This window comes from Zonotrichia albicollis, chromosome 9 (genome assembly GCF_047830755.1).
Source record: "Zonotrichia albicollis isolate bZonAlb1 chromosome 9, bZonAlb1.hap1, whole genome shotgun sequence".
NCBI classification, from domain to species: domain Eukaryota; kingdom Metazoa; phylum Chordata; class Aves; order Passeriformes; family Passerellidae; genus Zonotrichia; species Zonotrichia albicollis.
Window position 1 is genome coordinate 38,124,122 of NC_133827.1, and position 20,660 is coordinate 38,144,781.

Here is a 20,660-nt window from a genome sequence, read left to right on the forward strand (position 1 = left end):
TATTTATTAAAGTATACAAAGCATGTTAAATTTCTTTTTTATAAAATATAGGAGCAAATCAGTTATTCACTCCCGATCCTACTTATTCCAAAAGGTGCACTAGGCAACTTCCATCTTGGTGTAGGTGTTTAAGAAAGCAACTTTCAAATTATAGACAATTTTAGGGCTTTGTTCTACAGGCTTCATGTCACAGCTACCTGGGAAAATGACTTCTTGCCTGAAAAGGTTAGCAAGCAATGACTGAAGGCAAACCAAACAATACATAAAATGAGCATGCTGTGACTAAAAGCAAAGACCTAATGACTGATTTAGTCTCTACCATTAAGTGTGCACTTAAGTGAGGGCCCTCAGGTGTGCATTCCAAGCTCCTATGTCAGGCTGTAAAATGAACCATTCAACAGAATTAGGATAAGATAGCAAAACAAGGTCAACATATATTTTTTCTAAAACTTAAGAGCATTATTTACAATTTACTAGAAAACTATCTTTCAGAGACTGTGAGCACACAAAGGTCTATGGCACATTCATGTATACATTATTACTTAAAATCAGTATAAAATTAAGTCTACACATATGAAAATTGTTTATGTTACGTCAAGAGCCTGAAAGTAGTATTGAAGAATTTTAAGAGGATTACAATAATTTAAAATGCATTCTAACTTTAGATTAACTAAGTGGAATATTTACAAAGCTACTTTTAAGGTCATTTTAATAAATGTTCCATTGGCTTTACCAGCCAGATGTTCAAAAATAATTAGGAGGGCCTTATCTGCAATTGGAATTGGTGAACCTTCCTATAGCTGCTGGGGTTTTTGCAACAGTGAAAATTTTGGTACAAAGGATGGCCCCCTTTTTATTGGTACCAAGGATGGCCCCTTTTTTTTTGGTACAAAGGATGGTCACAGCATTTGCAGAGCCTCCAGCAGTGAGCCAAGTGCTGGCTGAGGCACAGGAACTGCACCAGCCCTCCCTGGCCAAGGGGAACCTCTGAGCAGGACAAGAACACAGACAAGACCTGAATGGAAATGGAATATTCACTATCCTACCAATAGAATAATCCCAGCAGGGTTCCAACCATCCAACACTCAGCTCTAAATGCTGTGGTGCATCAGCTGTGAGAAGGAGCTGAGGTTTTACCCAGACCCACAGCCTGAGCAGCAGCACAAAGGGACTCTGTCCATCCTTCAGCAGCAGCCAGGTGGGATTCCCCAATTCCCAGCTCACCCAGCACAGGATGTGCCCATCCCACAGGGCAGCCTCAGGCTCTGCTCCCCAGCACTGCCCCTGCCTGCTCTCCCTGTGCCCACGGGCCTGGTGGCTGGGCAACAAACCATTCCTGGTTTTTAAAGCAATGGTGCACACACAACCAGAACCACTGAGCCAGCTCCTTTCCCTCCAAACCAAGCTGCAAAGACAGGCCTTTTCCTTTTTAATTTGTTTTTTTCTCTTTTTTTTTTCTTTTTTCCTTTTTTTTTTTTTTGTTGGTTTTCTTTCCAAAGGAAAAATTTGGAGATGGGAGCTGAAGAAGAGAAAAATATAATCCTGGTATTCTTTTCCAGCAGGGGGTGGAACTAGATGATCTTTAAGATCCCTTCCAACCCAAACAAACCATTCTATGATTCTCAACACTGACAAAGAAAATTTATTTTTTTTTATCCAACTTGCTTTACTTGTCAGTGTAAATATGACACAGAGCTCATAAACAAAATTGTACAGTTATTAAAAAAAATCATCCTAATACTCCATGTCATTTAATTTACCACCTCATTTCTCATTCAATTTAAACATATGTGCAATTTTATCTTTCTCTGTGATATTCAATCTTGTTATATCACTAACAGAGAAACAAAAAAGGAGTTTTCAGTTTTACTAGTTGAGGGGAAAAAAAAAATCAGTGTAGGCTTTTACTAGTGGTTTCATTCAAAATTAACTGAATTATTAAGAGAATAATAAACTTAAGTACCTCAAACCAGAAACTGAAAGTTAAAACTATAGAGTGAAACACTAGAATTACTAAAATATTCCTATCACTGACATGATCAGCTGACATCTGCCAGCTGTATCCAATTTTTTGGAGAGAAGTGCAAAAAAGTTTTTCTTCATCAAAAGTTTTTCCAACTTTAGCCATGCATTTAACCCACTAGGAACCAGACTTCAGAAGTACTCAGACATTATATATATACATAAAACAGTAATTCTGTACAATTACACATTTCCCATTGTTATAGCTTAACAAACATGCTGTATTTTCTTAATTCATGGTAACCCTACCATGCCATTCAAATACAGAGACTATCAAAATGATTTTTCAAAGTGCCATACCTCAGAATTTTATATTTTAAGCTATGATCACAATGTCAGTTAAGGCCTGTTCTATGTGATGAAAGAAAAATCCACAAGTTGGCAAGAAGCTCAAAGTGTGGAGGCTTAGGGTACTGAAGAAATTAACACATATTCCTTTATAATAAATATTCTTTTTCTTGAAAGCATTAATATCTGAAAAACAGTTAAGTCAAGCTTTCTCAGTTTCTAAAAGGAAAAGCCCCACCTTTAAGCCTTTTATTAATGTTTCTTTCATATGTACTAGACAGAAAAAAACAGATGAAAACTTGTGAATTTTAAACTTCCCAAGATTCCACTGTAATTGCAATTTTTTTTTTAATTCACAAAACCAAAACCAAACAAAAAAACCAACCCTAATGTTTTCCAGCAGAGCAAGCAAGTGCTGGCTCTAACACTCCTTAGACTGATAATGAGCTGTTAAATAGACAATACTGAAAACATCAGCTGACTTCACAGAATGAAATTATGGGAAAAACTCATGCTGGTAAATCACTTTTGATACTCAATCATCAATCAGTTGTGGCAATTTTGAGCTCTGCCTTATAGACAACAAGCTGCCTTTACTTTCCTCAGTTCAAGAATATTTAATTCTCACTGAAACCCAAACTATTTAAGACCTTGAAGAATTGAGGATATTTTTAATGTACTTTTATAACTGGATGTGCAATTGATAGCAAAATAAAGATACCCACATATGTTTTAACAGACAATGTTAAAAGGTGTAGAGTCCTTAAGACTGCATTAGAAATAGACAGAAACTGGTCACTCTAAATCAAGAGTTTCGTATTTTTCATCGTTTGAGAAAAACACCAGTACAAATCAATGCAGATTTTCATTGGCTAGGAAAATCTAAAAATGTCTATCTCTATTTATTTATATCTATGTATATGTTCATCTGGATCTGTCTGGGAAATAAAAATCCAGAGAGAACACTTTTTCTCAGCACAAAAAAAATTGTTCACAATCATTAAAACCAAAACACCCTGTTTGAAGGACACAGTCATGCTTCCTCTTCCAATTTCTATTTTCCTTTCCCGTTTTTGGAAGATTTCAGGATCTGCAGCTTCAACTCCTTTATCATCATCTCCAGCTTTTCCCGGGCCTCTCGTTCCTGTCTCAGCTCATCCTGGAGCTCCTGTCTGTCTGCCTCTGCATGATCCAACCTCTGCCTCAGCTCTGCCAGCTGGGAAACACAAGAGACACAGAGAAAATTTCAGCAAACATCAAAGGGTCACAGATCGTCACTCTATGATCCAAGCATTTCAGCCCACCAGAATTATGCAGTCGTCAAGTTATCACTTACCTGCTACACCATTAGCAAACAATGTCAATGTGCAAAGTTGCATAAACATCACATGAGCATTTAAAGAATTAGAAAATCTGATTTTAAATGCATATAAATTGTAGCTGCATGAACTGTCACACCAGACTGTCAATAACACACAGAATCTGTTGGGAAAAATTGTGATGATGTTTGCATTGGATGTGCCACAAATCCCAGAACAAACTGCATTTTTTCATTTCCCTGGTCCATTTCCCTTACCTTATTTCAAAGCCTGAATGTATTTCTAGAAGAAACAAAATCACCAACACTGTTTTCCGATATTCCTTAGTATAAATGAAATATTTAGAAAATCTTGAACATAACCATCTGTGTGTGTATGTGCTCAAATATAAACCTGAGTCCACACAAATGTTTTTGTGATATATTTTGTGTTTAGACACAGAAGTTAAGTATTCTTTTCCTCTTTGGAATACAGAAAGGCTCAAACTTGCTAGAACTCACCAAAATTATTTACAGTGACATCTGGAAACATCTTTTCAAGTGTGGGAAAGTTCCTTATTGCTTATAGTATACTACCAGCAGTTAAAACAGGCAGGAGACTGGAAAGCAGCTATCCTCTTTCCCATTGATTCATGGGGCTAAAAGACCATTCAATTTATTTATAATTTATTATAATTTAATTCCATCTAAATTTATTATAATTTAATTCCATCTAAATTTATTATAATTTAATTCCATCTAAATTTATTTTCATTTAATTCCATCTAAAAACCCATCTGCCATTATAATGATAGGTGTACATCACTATATCAGTACCTGATGTACATTATCACTAAGCATCCATCTCACTGAGAATTTGCAAGACAACTCATTTAAAGGAAAGAGCAGGAACATACAGAGTGTTAATGGTGTTCACAAAGTGCTACAGAATGTACTGGGTGAAGGGATGGCTGTGCTGGCTTTAGAGAAACACCACATTTCATCCCCACTTCTTCAATCACAAATATTTCAGCAGTTTTTGGCCAACAACAGGCTGTTGATGCTGCAAGTGCTGCAGTGAAGTGCTGCAGTGCAACAGTGCCCACTGCCTGCATGCTGCAACTTGTCTGGCTTTGATTTCCAGCTCCAAGGAAAGGCTCCAGGACTGGTTATTCTGCCTTACTGTGACTGACAGGGTGAAGCAAGTATTTCAATAAAGAAGTCAAAAAAGGAGACAAGACAGTGCACATTCAGACAGGTCTAGAAAGGAGAAGAGACAATTTTAAGCAAGCTGCAAATACCAAATTCTTAATTCTGTTTAATGCACAAGGATTCCTCCTAGTCCACAGTTCTCAGACAGGAAAGGCAGCCTGGGCAACTGCTTCAAGAACACATCAGATTAAGGCTTTTTTGAAATGCTGTATCCACAGCTTGGGAAAGTTCTCTGTTCCCAAGACCTCTGTTTAATTCTGGTGCTTCTTGGAACCAGAATCTACTGCAAGATGTGATAAATGGGAAAAAAATGTTCACATTATACTTTGTGAATAGATCCACCACAGAGGTAATAGAGTAAACTTTTACACAAGGAATGTATGTAATTTTCAGAGTCTAACTTCAAAAGGAACACACAACCAACCTCCTTGGGGAACAATCCACATTTTCACCCTCCAAAGGGAGTGAGCTGCACAAGCCCAATAAAACATGCTGTACATGATGATCTCCATAAATTAGAACACGTTGTTACTTGCACTAACAGGGCTTGTACCAGATGTTTAGTAAATCAGGCCTTAGTCAGAGAGGATTATTTCTGGCAGCAAAGGCCAGGAATCAGTGGAGTGGGATGTCATGAAATTAAATTCATGAGAAGGATTTACGATCAGAGTCTCTGCCCTACTCACCAAAAATACCAAAACCTGTCTCTCAAGTAGTGCCTGTTTCTCAGTTTGAGTCAGTCTGAGCAGGAAATACACACAGCTGTGAACAAAGGACCACAGAGCTTTACTCAGCTCAAGTTTTAGATTTTGCTCACTTTAAAAATGAGCCTGTTAAGATTAGTTTGCTGTGATACAGTGCAAAATTAAAAAAATTAATCATAACTACAGCTGATTTTTAAAAGGGGCATTTCAAGGTTCCCTTTGTCATTACCACATTTTTTCCTATTGGAATAACCTCCAACATTAAGAAGCTATAGTAAAAGCTAAAAGGAAAGTGAGAGGAAGAAATAGCTCCATAGGTTTTGACATGTGAATCCAAAGGCTAGAATGAGGAAGACCAATATGATTTTCATTTCCAAGAAAACTCTTGGCCAAATATTTTGGCAGAGCCCAGAAGGGGCTCATCAGATACTGCAGAAGGTTCTACCACCAAGGAACATGAGAGTAGCAAGGTATGCTGCTAATCTGACAAAAAGAAGGTTCAGAGGTTTGGAATTTTTTTAAACATAAAATAATAATGTTTAACTCTGTGTCACAGGCAAGCCCACATACATTAAAAACAGAATTTGTTTTAAATAAGGATGTAAGAGACCTCATGTTTAAGTTTAATGTTTCATCAATAATATCATACGTTTCTGTAAATCACATTCTGCCTTGGTTTCAATCAAGGAACAGGAAAATAAATATTGCTGTCACTGACCTATTTTGGTATCTGTCTGTGGTGTCAGAACAAACAGAGAAAACGAAACCTTTAGGTGGCTGAACAACACCTTCACAATTTCCTGATACACTAAACATGTTTTGTTTGAAACAAACCTTCCCTTCTCACCTGTGCTGCATATTCAGCTTCTTTATCTTTTTCCAAATTGGAGTCACAGCTACATTTTTGCTTCATCACTTGGTCCAGTTTCTTCTCCAAGTCTCTCTGCTCAAAATAAAATTCTTCCATCCTTTGTGCATGCTCTGCTTGCAAACATTCGAGTTCTTTTTGTAAATTCTGCTGCTCTTCAGTCAGTTCCTTCATAGCTTTAGAGTTGCTTAACATTTCCACTTCCTGTAAAGAAAGATCAAGATCACATACTCCTTCCTTCAAACACCAGAAAAGTATAAAAAACTCTATTTACAAGTATTTCTGGAACCAATGAGGCCAAAAAGACCATTTGTAATGACCAGTAACAACAGCCTGATAATGGTATTTATCTACTTATCAATGACAGCATGGAATTCTGTAACATGCATTCTAATGTTTAAGAAATTGCTTTTACTTCCAAGTACATGGAGCTTTCAGAAACAAATCTGCATTTCCAGCAGTGTACCTCAGGATTCACTAAAATATACTTTGAAGATGCAAGAAATGTAGCACCAGAAAACAAAACAAAGTGTTTGATTTCTTTGTCCACTGACATTTTGATATTTTCAAACTCGTATTTTTTTTAAACTTATCTACAAGCTTTACCTCCAACAGAACAACTTTGAAGTAGCAGCTCTAGGGCCCTACCTGAGCTCCTAGGTTCTGAGATTAACATTTAAATTAAAATAAAATAAATTAAAATATCAGGTCTGTTCCATGCATGCAAGAAGCAAAGACAGTATTTCACTGAATTCAGAAAACAGAAATGTCACAAATGAACACCAGCTTTTAAAATAATCCATTATTAAAGAAAAGACTAAAAATAAAATCCGTAAAATCACGGCTTAGCTAATGGGAATAGGAAAGTGGTATTCTTTTTTGTACAGGGCAGTGATAAGACCATTCCTATAGTACTGATATCTCCATCTTTAAAAACCTGAAAAATTTTAGATACACAAAAGCAGGAGCTGCTTGGACCCAGCAACTGCAAACTGAAGAGGCACCACTTATTAGTGGGCTCAAAACTCATGAGCATAAGGGACATTGAAGATTTGGTGTCTGGATTTAAGCTGAGGGAAAGATGACCAGTGAGCTCTGGTGTTTCTAAATGCTGCCATGTGTGATGCTGAGGAGGAGCCAGCCAGCCCCCTGCTGCCCAGGGGAAATGCAGCCAGACTGCCACGGTACCATTTGGAGCTGCTGCTTCCTCCGCAAAATCGTGTTCAGCTTCTCCTGCTGCTTGATGTAGGTCTTCATGACTTCTTCCATGATCCTGCCCTTGTCATCCTCACAGCTGATGTCCTTCATGAGCGTGGGGGACAAGGTTTGTGCATCAGCTCCTCCCTCAGCACGGCCAGGGTCCCTGGGGGGCTTGGAAGAAACGCGCTCGGACTTTGGTCCTCTCGCAGGACGAGCTGACACAGGAGGATCTACACAGGAGAAAACAGAGAACAATAATCACAGACAGTTCAAATTCCAGAGTGAAAAAAATGCAAAGAATATTGAGACTACAAAAAGGTGGAGAGAATTTTTGGAAACCTGAAGTGACATCACAAAATTCTAGCTTGGTGTAAAGCTTTCCAAAATTCCGTGGTATAAAAATCAAAGTCCTCAATATAATTCTCACTACTCACCTAAACGTTTACTTGGCTGCTCCACCCCAGTTTTCAAGTCAATTTTTTCCTGTTCTTCAAGAGAAACCTCTGGATAAGAGGCAGCTTTTTTGTGCTTTCCACTACTGAGCTTCTTCTCTGAGTGCCCAGGTGAGGATTTATTCACTTCTGAAGCTTTTACTGATGTTTTTGCAACATCCTTATATTGAGATGCAAGAGACACATTCGGGGCAACCACTTTGTCACACATATAAAGGTAGTAACTGAAAAAACAGCAGAAGAGCAAAATTCATGGTGAAAGGTAAGACAATAAAAGATGGTTGGTTGAGAGCAGAAAGTTTAATTTACTATGAGTTCAAACTGTGAAAGCATCAATGAAAAATAATCATGTCATTTTTGAATTCTTCCTATGCAAATGGAAAGCCTAAGGACCCACTTAATCTTTACTGAGTAGATTATCTAGATAAGGTTTTGAGGCTATCAAAAAGTAGATTTTTCAAAATGGCTTATTTTAAAAAAAATTACAGTAACTCATATGGAGGCTTCATTTAAAGGCAAAGAGTGCAATTAGAATCCAGACTCTCCAGAATTTTCATAATCCTTATATTAGCAATGGAGGAGGTGAGGGCAAGAGGAGTATCAAGAAAAACCATTTCCCTCACTGCTGCAGGTCACAAATTGGGTAAGGAGTCAAGGAAATGCAGTTGGTTTCCAAAACCAGGAAACCATCCCACAGGTCATTCAGCTGCAGCCCTTGCTCCACTGTGGGAGAAAGCCTTCAAACACCTCTTGGAAGTCTTTTCTGGAAGGAAATTAAGTGGTCCTCATGGTAAATAGGCCCTGTGCAGCTTTCCACATGTATGTATTGTATTACCACATGAAAGATCAAAAGTTACCTCTCTAATTTCTAGTAAGAAAGGGGAAATTTTAATTACATTTCAATTGTATTGCCTGCTGAAGAACACCCACAGGTCACAGCTTGAGTCTTATACCTAAAACCACTCATAAGCAGTTCATTAGTATTTATATTAAGAAATGCATAAAAATTTAGGGTTAAATTATTCCTGTGTGATACCTAAAGAGTTTTCCTCACAGTTCAGATTGCAAATACATTTTTTTCAGTTTGAATTATACCTAAATAGCCAAAAGTATTTGAACACTTGACAGTGCTTACAGCTCTACATAGAAACTCAGTTACCTGGGGTGAAAAAAGGAAGGTGGTTGAGGATCAGTTTCTGCTTCTTGCTTTATAACTGGATACCACTGCGATAATTCCAGGTTCTGCTGTGGCTCTGCCTAAAGGAATTAAAATAAACTGGTAATTGAAACATGGACACAGGTTATTTACATGTTCATAAGCACTCCTCAGAGAAATGGCATTTACATCATTAATACAGGTACACCAGAGAAACTGGGGCACTGGGAAATGGGGTGTCTTTGGCAAAGGTCATGCAAGCCACAGAATTCTTTGATCTCCAATTTACCACTATGGTCAAAAGAGCAATGAAATTAAAGAAAAACGTCTTTACAGACCTATCTAAAAGCTCTGCTGAGTTTCCAAAACTCTACTAAACAAGCCTGGGAGAAATAGAAAGCAGAAACTAGGATTCCCAAAAGGTTGTAGGAGCCTTTTGTAATAATGTGTCTACATAAAGTAAGCAACTGCCAGATACTTTATTTCAAAATTAAATGGAACAGTGGGCTGGTGTTCCAGGGACAGAACTTTCTTCAGTCATCACAAATTTTTATTACACAAGCAGGAAAAGCTGCTCCCAGTAGCATGAAAATGTCATTCCCTTTGCAGTAGCAAACAAAATTTACTCAGGTGCATCAGAATACATAATCTTAAAAACCTCGGTGTATTTTGTATTTGGAAAGCAATTTTTGTTCTGTGCATCTTATGAAATATTTTTGGAACTACTCTTTACTAGAAATTCCTGGTGATACTGGTGCTCCCCTGCAAAGTTGCTCTTAATTTCGAGTGAAAGGTGTCTCACCATATATTTACAACATTCTCAGAGCTAAGAAATTGATTAATAATTTCACTGTATTAGAACAGCCTTGGGCCATGGGGTTTTGGGTAGGGTGTGGTTGGCTGAGCCCAGGCAGCTGCCAGGCACCCACAGAGCTGCTCCCTCAGCACCATCCCCAGGGCATGGAAGGCAAAAGAGCAAGAAAGCTCCTGGATGAAGACAAAGCTGGTTTAAGAGGTGAAGGGAAGAGAAAAACACAAGTGAAGCAAAGGGCATGTGTTGAAGTGAGGGAGCGACCACCTTTGTTGATTTCGCATCTGACTCCACTTTATTCATCAATCAGGCACTTTTTATAACAGTGTTAATTCACTTCATGCATATTGCAAAATCTGAGCTCCTGATAGGCTGCAGAGAAAACTTCAGCTCCTCCTTTTGTTTACAATACCTGAAGTTAGTTTACTGAAACCAAGATCAGTGTTCCCACCATGATATGAAAGGTTCTCAAAACCTTCATATCTGTTCCCAGACTGGCTGTCTGTTCCCAGTAGCAGCCAAGGACAGAACGGTCTGAGAATCTTGTTGTTTATATAAAAGGTGGCTGAGAACCTTAATTATTTACAGGATCAAGCCTGGGAAAGGCTGCTTTACAGCAGGCTTCTATATTTCCCTCAGCTGAATACCTTCACGGCCTCTTTCTTTAAGCCATGCTTAAACCAAGCTCTCCACAGGCATGGCTCAGTCCCTCCTCAGACAACAGCCCAGCCACCCTCCAATAGCCTCCACTTTGGATGCCAAACCCTCTTTCTCCTCCTTCTATCCCAGGTTTTATTGCAGTGGCCAGAACATTGGCATGGTAGCCACAGTTTTAGCCACAAATCCAAAGCCCAGCACCACAAAGGCTGCTACAAAGTCAACGCCATTGCAGCCAGACCCAGTACCTTCCACAGTTAAAAAACAGTCCATAAAGCTAAAAAAAGTTAAATAATCCTGTATTGAAACCTTTATGTAGTGTTCTAATATCTCCACAATTACTTATATGCTATAAAATCAGAGAAGTTTGGATTTACACACCCTGGAAAGACATTTAGAGAACTCCATCTCTGTCAGTGCCACAGGGGTGAGCTGAGCCAAGCTCTGCACAATCCAACAGCCCCAACCCTGGCAGGGACCAAACCCCACCTGCCCCATCCTGGCCACAACTCCCAGCCCAGGAAACTCAGCTCTCACAATGAAACTGAAATTCAACCCCTGCAGTTCCTCAAATCACCTCCATAGACAGAAAGGAGGGACGGAACAAGGAAGAGAAGCTCTGGAGTTGTAAAGTCATAAAAAGGCTTTAAATAAAAAAGATTTGAATCATCTCCAGAAAAACGGCCTCACCCTGACACTTGCCAAGTTTTTTCTACTTACTCAGATCATTCCAATAATTTAAATAATCACATCTAATCTACTTATACTGCAGCTAGAATGCAGTGATCTGATTTTAGCTTCAGATCACATTTGTCCATATTTCAGGACTCACATTTTAACATGCTTATATATTTACACATGAAATTATCAGGTCATCTCTATTTTCAAATTACTACGTCAGATTTTTGCTTTTTTTTTTTTTTTTTTACCTATTTCAAGTGGAAACTGAATTTACTGTCTACCTGTTAGTGTGAATCTTGCAAATGAATTTCATAGCATGCAATCAAATTCTTTACTTAGGAAAGAAAATGAAATGTTACCATAAATAAATGAAGTCTTTTTCTAACAGGATTCTTCCCCTCACCATTCAGGTAAATGAAATAAGGCATCTATTTATATATATATATATATATATATATATATATATATATATATGTCATTTCATCGCCCAACAATTTGTTTATTTTAGATGCTCTTAAATAATTCTATAAACACAGTAAGTTGAATTGAATTACTTCTACTCAAACTGTTAAAAAGGGTAACATGAAAAATTACTTATTTTTCTTAAAGGTTAGTTGGACAATGCCATTCTTTAAGGAAAAAAAATATATAAGTAAGTAATTGTTTCAGTGTAATCATTAAGCCAGTAATTTTAGCAGAGATTGGATTTATAAAACTGTGACCAGCTCAAGGAATCAGCCTGAGAAGGAAAGCAAAGTTTTAGTGCAGAGATGATGAGAAACTGTCGCAAAGTCAAAGGGAACAAGGATCTGTCAGAGCAGGAATCAGCAGAGACTCGGTGACAGCTGTTCCATGAAGAGCAGGTGGATGTTGCACTGCAGCCTAGAACTCCACAGAAAATTGTGACAATCAAGCACACAGCTTACAGCTTCCTTGTTAGCACAAAGAACAGAAAGGAATTAATCTCAAGAGTACTTTGCTCTTAAAATATTGAAACAAAAGTGTATTTGCACTGTGAGGTGAATAAACTCAGAGTGAAATGCTAAGGAGAAAGGCAAAGCATGGCATCCAGGATGCTCCAAGGACTATGAGATTTAATTAATTCATTATTACTAGATGGGGAAAGACCTAGCCAAGGGCAACTGTTCTTCCTGGGTCCTCCAAGACAAGCACAAAGGATGTGTCAGCACTTCTGAGGACTGACTCAGCAAAGGTGGTGAGGAGGTGACAGAGCAGCAAACAGAACAGCCTGCAATAAACTCCCCTAGGAGGGCAAGGAAAGGGAATGGCTACGTGTTGTACCTGATACCTGACATGAGGGAAAGAAGAAAAGAAGTGGTGGCTGCTCCATCCCTGGAGCTGCTCAAGGTCAGGCTGGATGGAGCTGTGAGCAATCTGGTCTGTGGAAGGTGTCCCTGTGCAAGCCAGGGGGTGGAATGAGATGATATTTAAGGTCCCTTCTAACCTAAACCACTCTGTGATTCTCTGAAGCAGCCTAAGCTCTCCCAGGACAAGGAAAGGGAAACTGTACTCCAGCACTGCCCTCTTAAACGTTTTTACTCTTTTCTACTTCCCAGATGAATATCCACAGGACAAAAAAAAAAACCCCAAAACCTCCCTCAGCACTGCACTTTGCTCAGGTTTTCACAGCTTCTGACTCTGTTTTCACACATTGCTTTGTAAGAAAAAACTACACAGGTCTGCAACAGAAGACTGCAGAAAGTTTTATAATTTAATTTGCACCAGTCCAAATTACTGCCACTGCTCATTTCAGCTGTTTTTTTTTTTTCATCTTTGCAGATGAAACTGAAAGATCTCATTGTCTGAAATCTGCAGCTGTGGGAAGAAAAGCAGCATTTACAGGTGCGAACATGGAAGAATATTTCCACTGATGCATCCACCATGCTGTAGTTCCTTTCTTACACTGGCACTGCAAGAATAAAGACTGACATGTCTTTATCAGTTGAAAAGCAAAGTCTCTTTGCTAGGAGACTGCATCTTCAAATAATTCAGCATGTGGAAGCCTGCCATACTGCAGACTTCCATGGGAATCTGCTGGTAAAATCTCTTCCTGCAGACTGGCACCACTGTAACAATACCTGTTACTACAGTCAGCCTTCCTGCAACACCAACTTTTCAGAGATTTGTGCAGAAAGGTGTCAGCTCATAGCACCCCTTTTTGGGCTCAACCATCTGTGCTGCTCCTGCTGCTATTTTGAAATCCACCACAAAACATCCAACAGGCAACATGGATTTATCAAACCAGCAGCCATCAAACAGACATAGAAACACTGAATACACTGAAAAGAACTGTCATGGGGCAGAAACCATTAAAAGCCTATTAAAGTTTATACCCCAAAATTGTGTTCTCCATGAATGAGAACATCTATGATATTAATGTTTCTCTGCTGCTTGTCCTATTATTTAAAGTAGAAGCTCTCCAAGGGACAAATAAGCTCTGTATTTTGGAACCACAGCACAGACTTGCAGCAGTATTTTAGGAAAAAATAAGATGTCTATTATTAACTATTGTCAAGATACCGGCCCACAGCTCATTACTTGGGCTGCTTAAAACCCCCTCTTTTTGGCATATTTCACTGCACAAGTGGTTTAAACAGAAAGCTCTTGCTGAACAAGCAGGCTTTGGGCTTCTAAATAGCCACTGAGCAAAGCACCAATACCCTGCACACAAGTCATGAGATGGGTGGCCAGCAAGCCAGGTTGCCATCCAGCCCACGTGTGCATGCTGGAGTACAAATAACAAATGAAGAATTCCTTTGTAACACTTGATTTTCAAGCTCCTTTCTGCTTTGCTCAGCTGCTGCAGCACACGCTGCATAAAACCTACTCAGAGGTCAAATGGGAGAACAAGAATTTTCACAATACCCTGAATTTTCCAGAGTCTGTACACCTTAGGACAGAACAAAGCCAACAAAGCCAAGCCAGCTCGAATGGTTACTTGCAGCCCAAAGAGGAAAGAAATTACCACCCCTCTTAATGAGAAATGTTATTTCCATGGTGAAGCTCTCACAAATTTAACTTAGGCTTGATGTGACAAGCATTCCCACTTAGAAAAGCCAAGTAATGCGCTTCTAAAACAAGTACTTATGTGTGAGCAGAGAGAGATCTGGGAGTTTTACACCAGGTGAACTTACTTTGGACCGAGTCCTTTTCTGATTTTTCTCGCTGAATTTCTCCTTCATTTCCTCCAGGAGATGCTTCAGCTCTCTCTCCTCTGACGTGCCCAGGTATTTTTGGTTAATGTGCAGGTAGCAGTGCCACTTGGCTGACTCAAAGCCCCAGTGGCAGGTCCTCTTGTCCGGGGATCTGTGTGAATGCATCACGAAGGTCTGGGGCGAGAACATCCCGTAGCATTCCAAGCACTGGATACACGGGTCATCGGGGGCAAGGTAGAACTGAGGTGCAAACAGCCCCTGGCACTTGCCCAGGCATTCGTGCTCCACCTCGAAGGCACTGCCAGTCTCTTTCAGCTGGGCCAAGGTGTTCTTGCCAGGGAGGAAGCTGCCACTTTGGGGGAAAGTGCGAGGGCGCAGTAAAGCGTTGCATAGTCTCTGGGCGTCCGTCAGCGTGATGAGCCCGCAGGACGGAGCGTTGAACGGAAGAATTCCCAAAACCTTCAGGATGTGAAGCTGGTCAGAAGTGCACCTGGAGCAGTAGATGTAGAGCTCATCACACACCGTGTTGATCTGCTGCAAGGAGAAGTCTCGGAGAACCGAATTCAACACTTGAGGCAGGCAAAGTCTTTTTTCTCCTCCAACTTTGAAGCAAGAGATGGATTCCCCCTCCAGCAGGGTCTGCGTCAGCTCCGTGGAGCTGTCAGGGGGGATGAGCAGCGGCCCAGAGAGGACTTGTGGTGATGGGAGAGGCAGGAAGACAGTGGGTGACATGCTTTCCTGGGAATACCGAGCTGAAAAAGCTGCAGGTCCACCCAGAGAGCTCTGGCTGCTTAGGTGGAACTGTGCCAACGTGTGCTTCAAACCTGGATTTAAACTCAAAGGCTCAGATAGTGAAGCACTGCTTGGCTTGGTGGTTTCCCCATCAGCCTCCACTGGAGTTTCATCATAGTCATCCAGGTTTTCCTTCTTTATTGTTGGCAATTTATTTATTACTACCTGTACTTTGTTATTTACATGCATTTCTGTCATTGCTTTTTTCAGTGGAGGACTCCCATCCTCTTGGATCCTGCTCCTTTTTTGGTCTGAAACCAGACCTAGAGGGAAGTTTATCTGTGGGCTTTCCATTGCTTAACACTGGGCTTTAATTAAGCCAGTCCTGAATGTGCATTTTCTTGCTTTTTCATATAAAAAATAGTTTAATGTGATCTTGGATTACCTCAGGTGCACCAAGCTGCACGCTCCTTTCATTAAAACATTACTTCTTCAGCATCCAACAGTAAAAACTGTAACCCATTTTGCATGTAATACTATAAAATTACTAATGGAGAGGTTACACTATCTTCTTAGTTATTTGTTCAATTTTATAATATAAAAACCCCAATGTAATATGTATACAAAAGGTTTTCTTCATAGCCCAGTCACTACTTTACACAGTAGTCTTGTCCAGCAATTTAGTAAAAAACGATGCACTGATGTGTGCTCATCCTCAATCGTTTTTTTTTCTTTAAAAAATATAGTGTCTTTTCAAATAAGTCTCTATTTAAATATTAAAATAGAAAAATGGGCTCAGTTAGAAGAATGTCAATCTTAACGAAACTGATCCAAAACGTAGTTTAAGTTGTGTGAAAATTTTATTCAGCACTTTCAGCTCCCAGAGATCAAACACAATCTTGAGGGCTTGCTTTATTGCGCTGCCAGCTTTATGATTTCACCACCACCACCGTGACAGCTACTATGGCAGTTCACAAATAAATCCTGAAATTAAAGGCTGATCCAGAGCGACGGCAAAAACGAAACGTCCCTAGAGAGTCACCTTTCGCACAGATGTCACTGGCGTGTGTCAGAATTTTCCCAGCCCAAGTTATTAGTAATAGAGGTGAGATCCAGGCCATGGGCTGAATGCATGCCGTGTGCTAGCACAGAGTTCTGCCTGTCCTTCCTGATAACCTGTGAAAGACAGAGAGGCCATCACAAGCAATCCCAGAGTCTGCTCTGTACCTAAAGGGGCTTCAGGAGAGCTGGACAGGGACTTTTGACAAGGGCACAAGTGTGACAGGAGTCACAGGACAAGGGAGAATGGCCTTAAACGGAGAGAGGGAAGGTTTTGATTTGATACAAGGAAGAAATTATTCTCTGTGACAGCAGTGAGGCACTGGCACAGGTTGCCCGGGGAAGCTGTGGCTGCCCCATCCCTGGAAGTGCCCAAGGCCAGGTTGGACAGGGCTGGGAGCAGCCTGGGATAGTGGAAGGCGTCCATGCCCATGGCGGGGGGGTCGGAAGCAGATGAGCTTTAAAGGCCCCCCTGCACCCATCGGGGATTCCCTGCCAGAGGCAGGGTGCGCTCCCCGGTAACTCGCGGAACACCGGGACAAGCCCCGACCGACGGGCGACACCGGCGGGGGAGGGGGCGGTCCGGAGCGGCTCTCCCGGCGTGCACGCCCGAAAGGACGGGCGCTCCGGCGAGCCGCGGGCCGGGCACCGGCCCCCGCATCCCGGGCACCGACCCCTGGCCCCGCAGCCCCTCCCGGGACGCCGCACGCCGCCGCTCCCTCCCGCGCCGTGACTCACCCCGGCCCCGCCGGCACCGCTCCGGGCACGGCTCAGCCCTTCCCCCTCCCGCCGCCGGGCTCGCCCCTCCGCCCTGCCCGGCTCCCCGCTGGCCCTGGCCGTACCGCTCCGCTCCGCCGCCCCCGTGTCCCTGCCCCCCTGCCATCCCCGGTACCCCGCTCCCCTTCTGCCCGCCGCCCCCGCGCCGCCTCTCCACAGCCGCCGCCGCTCCCTCCCATCCCATTCCATCCCATCCCCCGGCGGGCGCTCACGCCCTTCCCCCCCGGCCCCGCCGCCCCGCTCCCCGCCGTTCGCAGTAAGTTCCCCGGCTGCTCACCCGGCGCCGCGGGGGCTCCGGCGGCCGCGGGGAGCGGAACAGGCGCCGCACTCGCGCCGCCCACCCGTGACCTCACTGCGGAGACCGAGACGGCGGCGGCGGCGGCGCGCGGGCACGAACCCGCCGGCGGCGCGCGCCGGCCCCGCCCACTGTCTGGGGCAGCGGCGGGAGCGCCCGCCCGCCCCTCCCCCGCCCGCCGCCGCCTCAGCGCCGGGAAACCCGGCCCGGCCTCCCCCATTACCCCGCCGCCCGCGGGGGAAGCGCAGGAAGATAAATTAAAAAGAAAATAAATATATATATGTGTGTAATATACATTAAAAAGTGAATGTACATGGAAAAGTGTTGTTTCTGCCCGGGTTCCCCTCAGTCCGCCCGGTCAGAGCCTGCCCCGCGCCGCCCTGTCGCCGCTCCTCCGTCGGCGGCCGAGAGGGGCCGGCTGAGGGACGGAGACGGAGCGGCAGCTGGGGCGGGGGAGGGAGAACGGCCATGGCAGAAGGGGAAAAAGCCGGGCTGGAGGAGGGCCAGGCGCTGTCGGGGAGCTGTCGGGCGTGTCGCTCGCCTGAGGCGCGACGGCGGCGGCGGGCAGAGGCCGCCAGCCAGGGGCTCTCCGTGACTGTCCCTCAGTGACTGTCCCGCAGCGGGGCTCCCGCAAAGAGGATCCCTCGCTGAGTGTCCCTCAAAGAAGGCCCCTCAGGGAGAGTCCTTGTCAAAGAGCGTCCCTCGGCAAGGGTCTCATAGTGACTGTCCCCCAGCGAGGGGCCCCACGAGGGTGGGCTGTGCTCTGGCACCCCACTGCTGGGGACAGGGAGACGCGGGGAAGGCGGGACAGTGTGAGGGCGCCTGTCCCCGCAGCACTGTCACAGACCGCTCCCTCCAGCCACGGACATGCTGAAGTGCAGGAGATGTTTTGGGAAGCGAAATGATCAAACCGCGGAGAGGCGGGGAAGATGCTCTTCAGGGACAGCTTAGTCGCTGTACGACTCGTTCATGTATTACAAGTTTCTTCTGCCTGCAAGAAGCCCAAAGCTTTTCAGTTTACATCTTTGTGAAGTCAGCGCTTCAGCTGGGATTACGGTGCAATCCAATTTGCCGTTTCCTTTCATCCCACACAGTTACATATTTTGATGGGAGCACAAAAGCACAGCGCATGAAAATGGGGCGGTTGTACAAGCACCAGGCACCGCTTAGCACCGGCCAGCGCTGCCCTAAAGCCGTCCCAGGAGGATTATGGCACAGCCACAGAACCCGCCTCGCTGCTGAGCTGCTCAGAGGCGTTTGGTGCTCTTCAATCCTTGACTTCGCACCTTTAATACGCTCAGGTTTCCTCCGGGCTGCCTCGCTGATGGAGAGGCCCTTGAGCATCACTGCAAAGCTGCTTCAGGAGTCACCTGTTACCTCGCCACATCAGTTGCACTATCTGCAGCAATATCTACAATTTCTTTGGATCTGAGTGATCTTTAAGGCCTCTGCCAACCTCTTCCAAACCACCAAGGTTTTATAGAAAAGCAAACATTTTTGCAAAGAATACTAACACCCACTACTTATTTATTAAGCAGATATAAGGGCTGCTTAAAAGCCACAACATTATGGCAGAATTAAACAAGATTTCTGAATCCACCAGCTTTTGGAGCTGATTGTGAAAGATATGAATCTATGAGGGAATCGTCTAGACATTATAGACATTCCTGTCTGCTTCGCCCTCTTGGACTTTATGACCTGATTAAAGAAAAAAAAAAGTCTTCAAATACCAATCAGTGAAATGCACTGTGTCATAATCCCTTTCAAATTTACTGAAGAAAACGTAACATCTAACATTGGAGCTGGACTGATGAATGTCTGTGAGGAAGGCAACATATGTAGGCAGATATTCCATCTTTTATTAGACCTCCTGGTGTCATGGAAGCTTAGGATTCAGTGGCATTGTTTAATTTGTTGGGGTTTTTTTTTCAGGTTCTGCAGCAGAAATGTTCCATTTCAGGTTACAGATCCTGGTAACTATTGTGCTGTAATGATAGTGTTGCTATAGAGCTACAATAATCAGGCGATGGAAGACAAAGTTTGTAGGTAGAGAATTGTCTAAAAAAAGGTGTTAGCTCTGCCTACAACTTCTACTGTGGACTGTGAAAAGCAGTTCTGAAGACACTGCACAATTAAAACCTGAGTTACAGACCTTTGCAAGAGGTAATAAAGTGCACTAATAGCACAAGAGGAATATTGCTTTGATTAATAAAGTGTCTGAATTTTCAAGAAGTGCTGAGGCTCTGGGGAAGCTCACAAACTTCCCTGATACACAGTCCCTGAAGATACACAATTTAACTATAAACTATGCCCTGGAGAGCACAATTTAACTGAACAAAGATGTGCATATTCTTCTCTGATGAGATTATATTATGCTTTTTAAAGAAAAAAAAAATCACTTTGGAAGTCACGTTTAATAGTAAGTTGTAACAGTTCAGACTCTTAGCTAATCTGTCATAGGAGGTTTCACTCTTGTAAAATAGATATCCTATCACAGGTTGTGTTTTAAGCACAAAAAGTTGATAGATTTTGGCAGACACCACATCCTGCAGGACAAATCCCAGTGGGGACAGTGCACAAAACACTTCAGCTCCTGAAGGACTTGAACTATTCCTCTGGTGTAAGGGGAGTATAAGCCCAGACACTTTACTCATCCTTAGAAGTCCAATGTGGACACAAGAAATTCCTGGTTTTATGCCTGAAAAAAAAACACCTCTCACAAAAGCTGCACAGACCTGGGATGTAGATGCTGCTCTGCCTTCAAATATTGGTGGCTAAATGGTAAGAGTCCACCTTTCAAGCATTCAATCCAGATCCCTTTATTATAAGCAGAAAAAAAATTAAACCCATGGGGGATCTCTCTGCGAAAAAATGCAAGATATGGTAAAATCTGTTTTTTCTCAAAGGGGCTCCAATGCCTACCTTCTCTCTTCCCAGGAAAACATCATTATTCTGTGGTCAGTTGCAGATCCCTCTGTTGCTACAACGCCTCACACCATCCCTGCTGAAGTGAGGACGCCTGCTTAGCACTTAGCAAGTGTATGTATAGATTATCCAAGCTATTAGCTTCCTCCATAGAGTGCCTCAGCATAAACAATTGCTCAGACTGAGGCAGGAGCAGCTGGGCACCCAAGTGAACAGAAGCAGGAGCGTGCGTGGGGGGAGGTTAGCATGTAAGATATGCAGCCATCTGCAGCGCTCGCCAGCACTGCCGACGCACAGCCGCGCTAACAGGCAGGACAAGATCTCTTTGAAAAGAGACTGAAATGCAGA

The 20,660-nt window shown here is 42.8% G+C and overlaps 1 protein-coding gene across 1 annotated transcript; it reads right to left on the bottom strand.

The window, feature by feature from the left end:
* Window positions 1-1,709: 1,709 nt before the first annotated feature.
* On the bottom strand, window positions 1,710-17,527 carry SKIL (SKI like proto-oncogene). The gene is made up of 7 exons (XM_005484762.4): window positions 17,370-17,527; window positions 14,504-16,432; window positions 9,203-9,300; window positions 8,026-8,267; window positions 7,580-7,821; window positions 6,371-6,595; window positions 1,710-3,526 (listed from the first exon to the last, which is right to left on the bottom strand). The coding sequence occupies exons 2-7, from the start codon at window positions 15,608-15,610 to the stop codon at window positions 3,365-3,367; spliced, it is 2,076 nt and encodes a 691-aa protein (XP_005484819.2). The 5' UTR covers window positions 15,611-16,432; window positions 17,370-17,527; the 3' UTR covers window positions 1,710-3,364.
* Window positions 17,528-20,660: the final 3,133 nt, after the last annotated feature.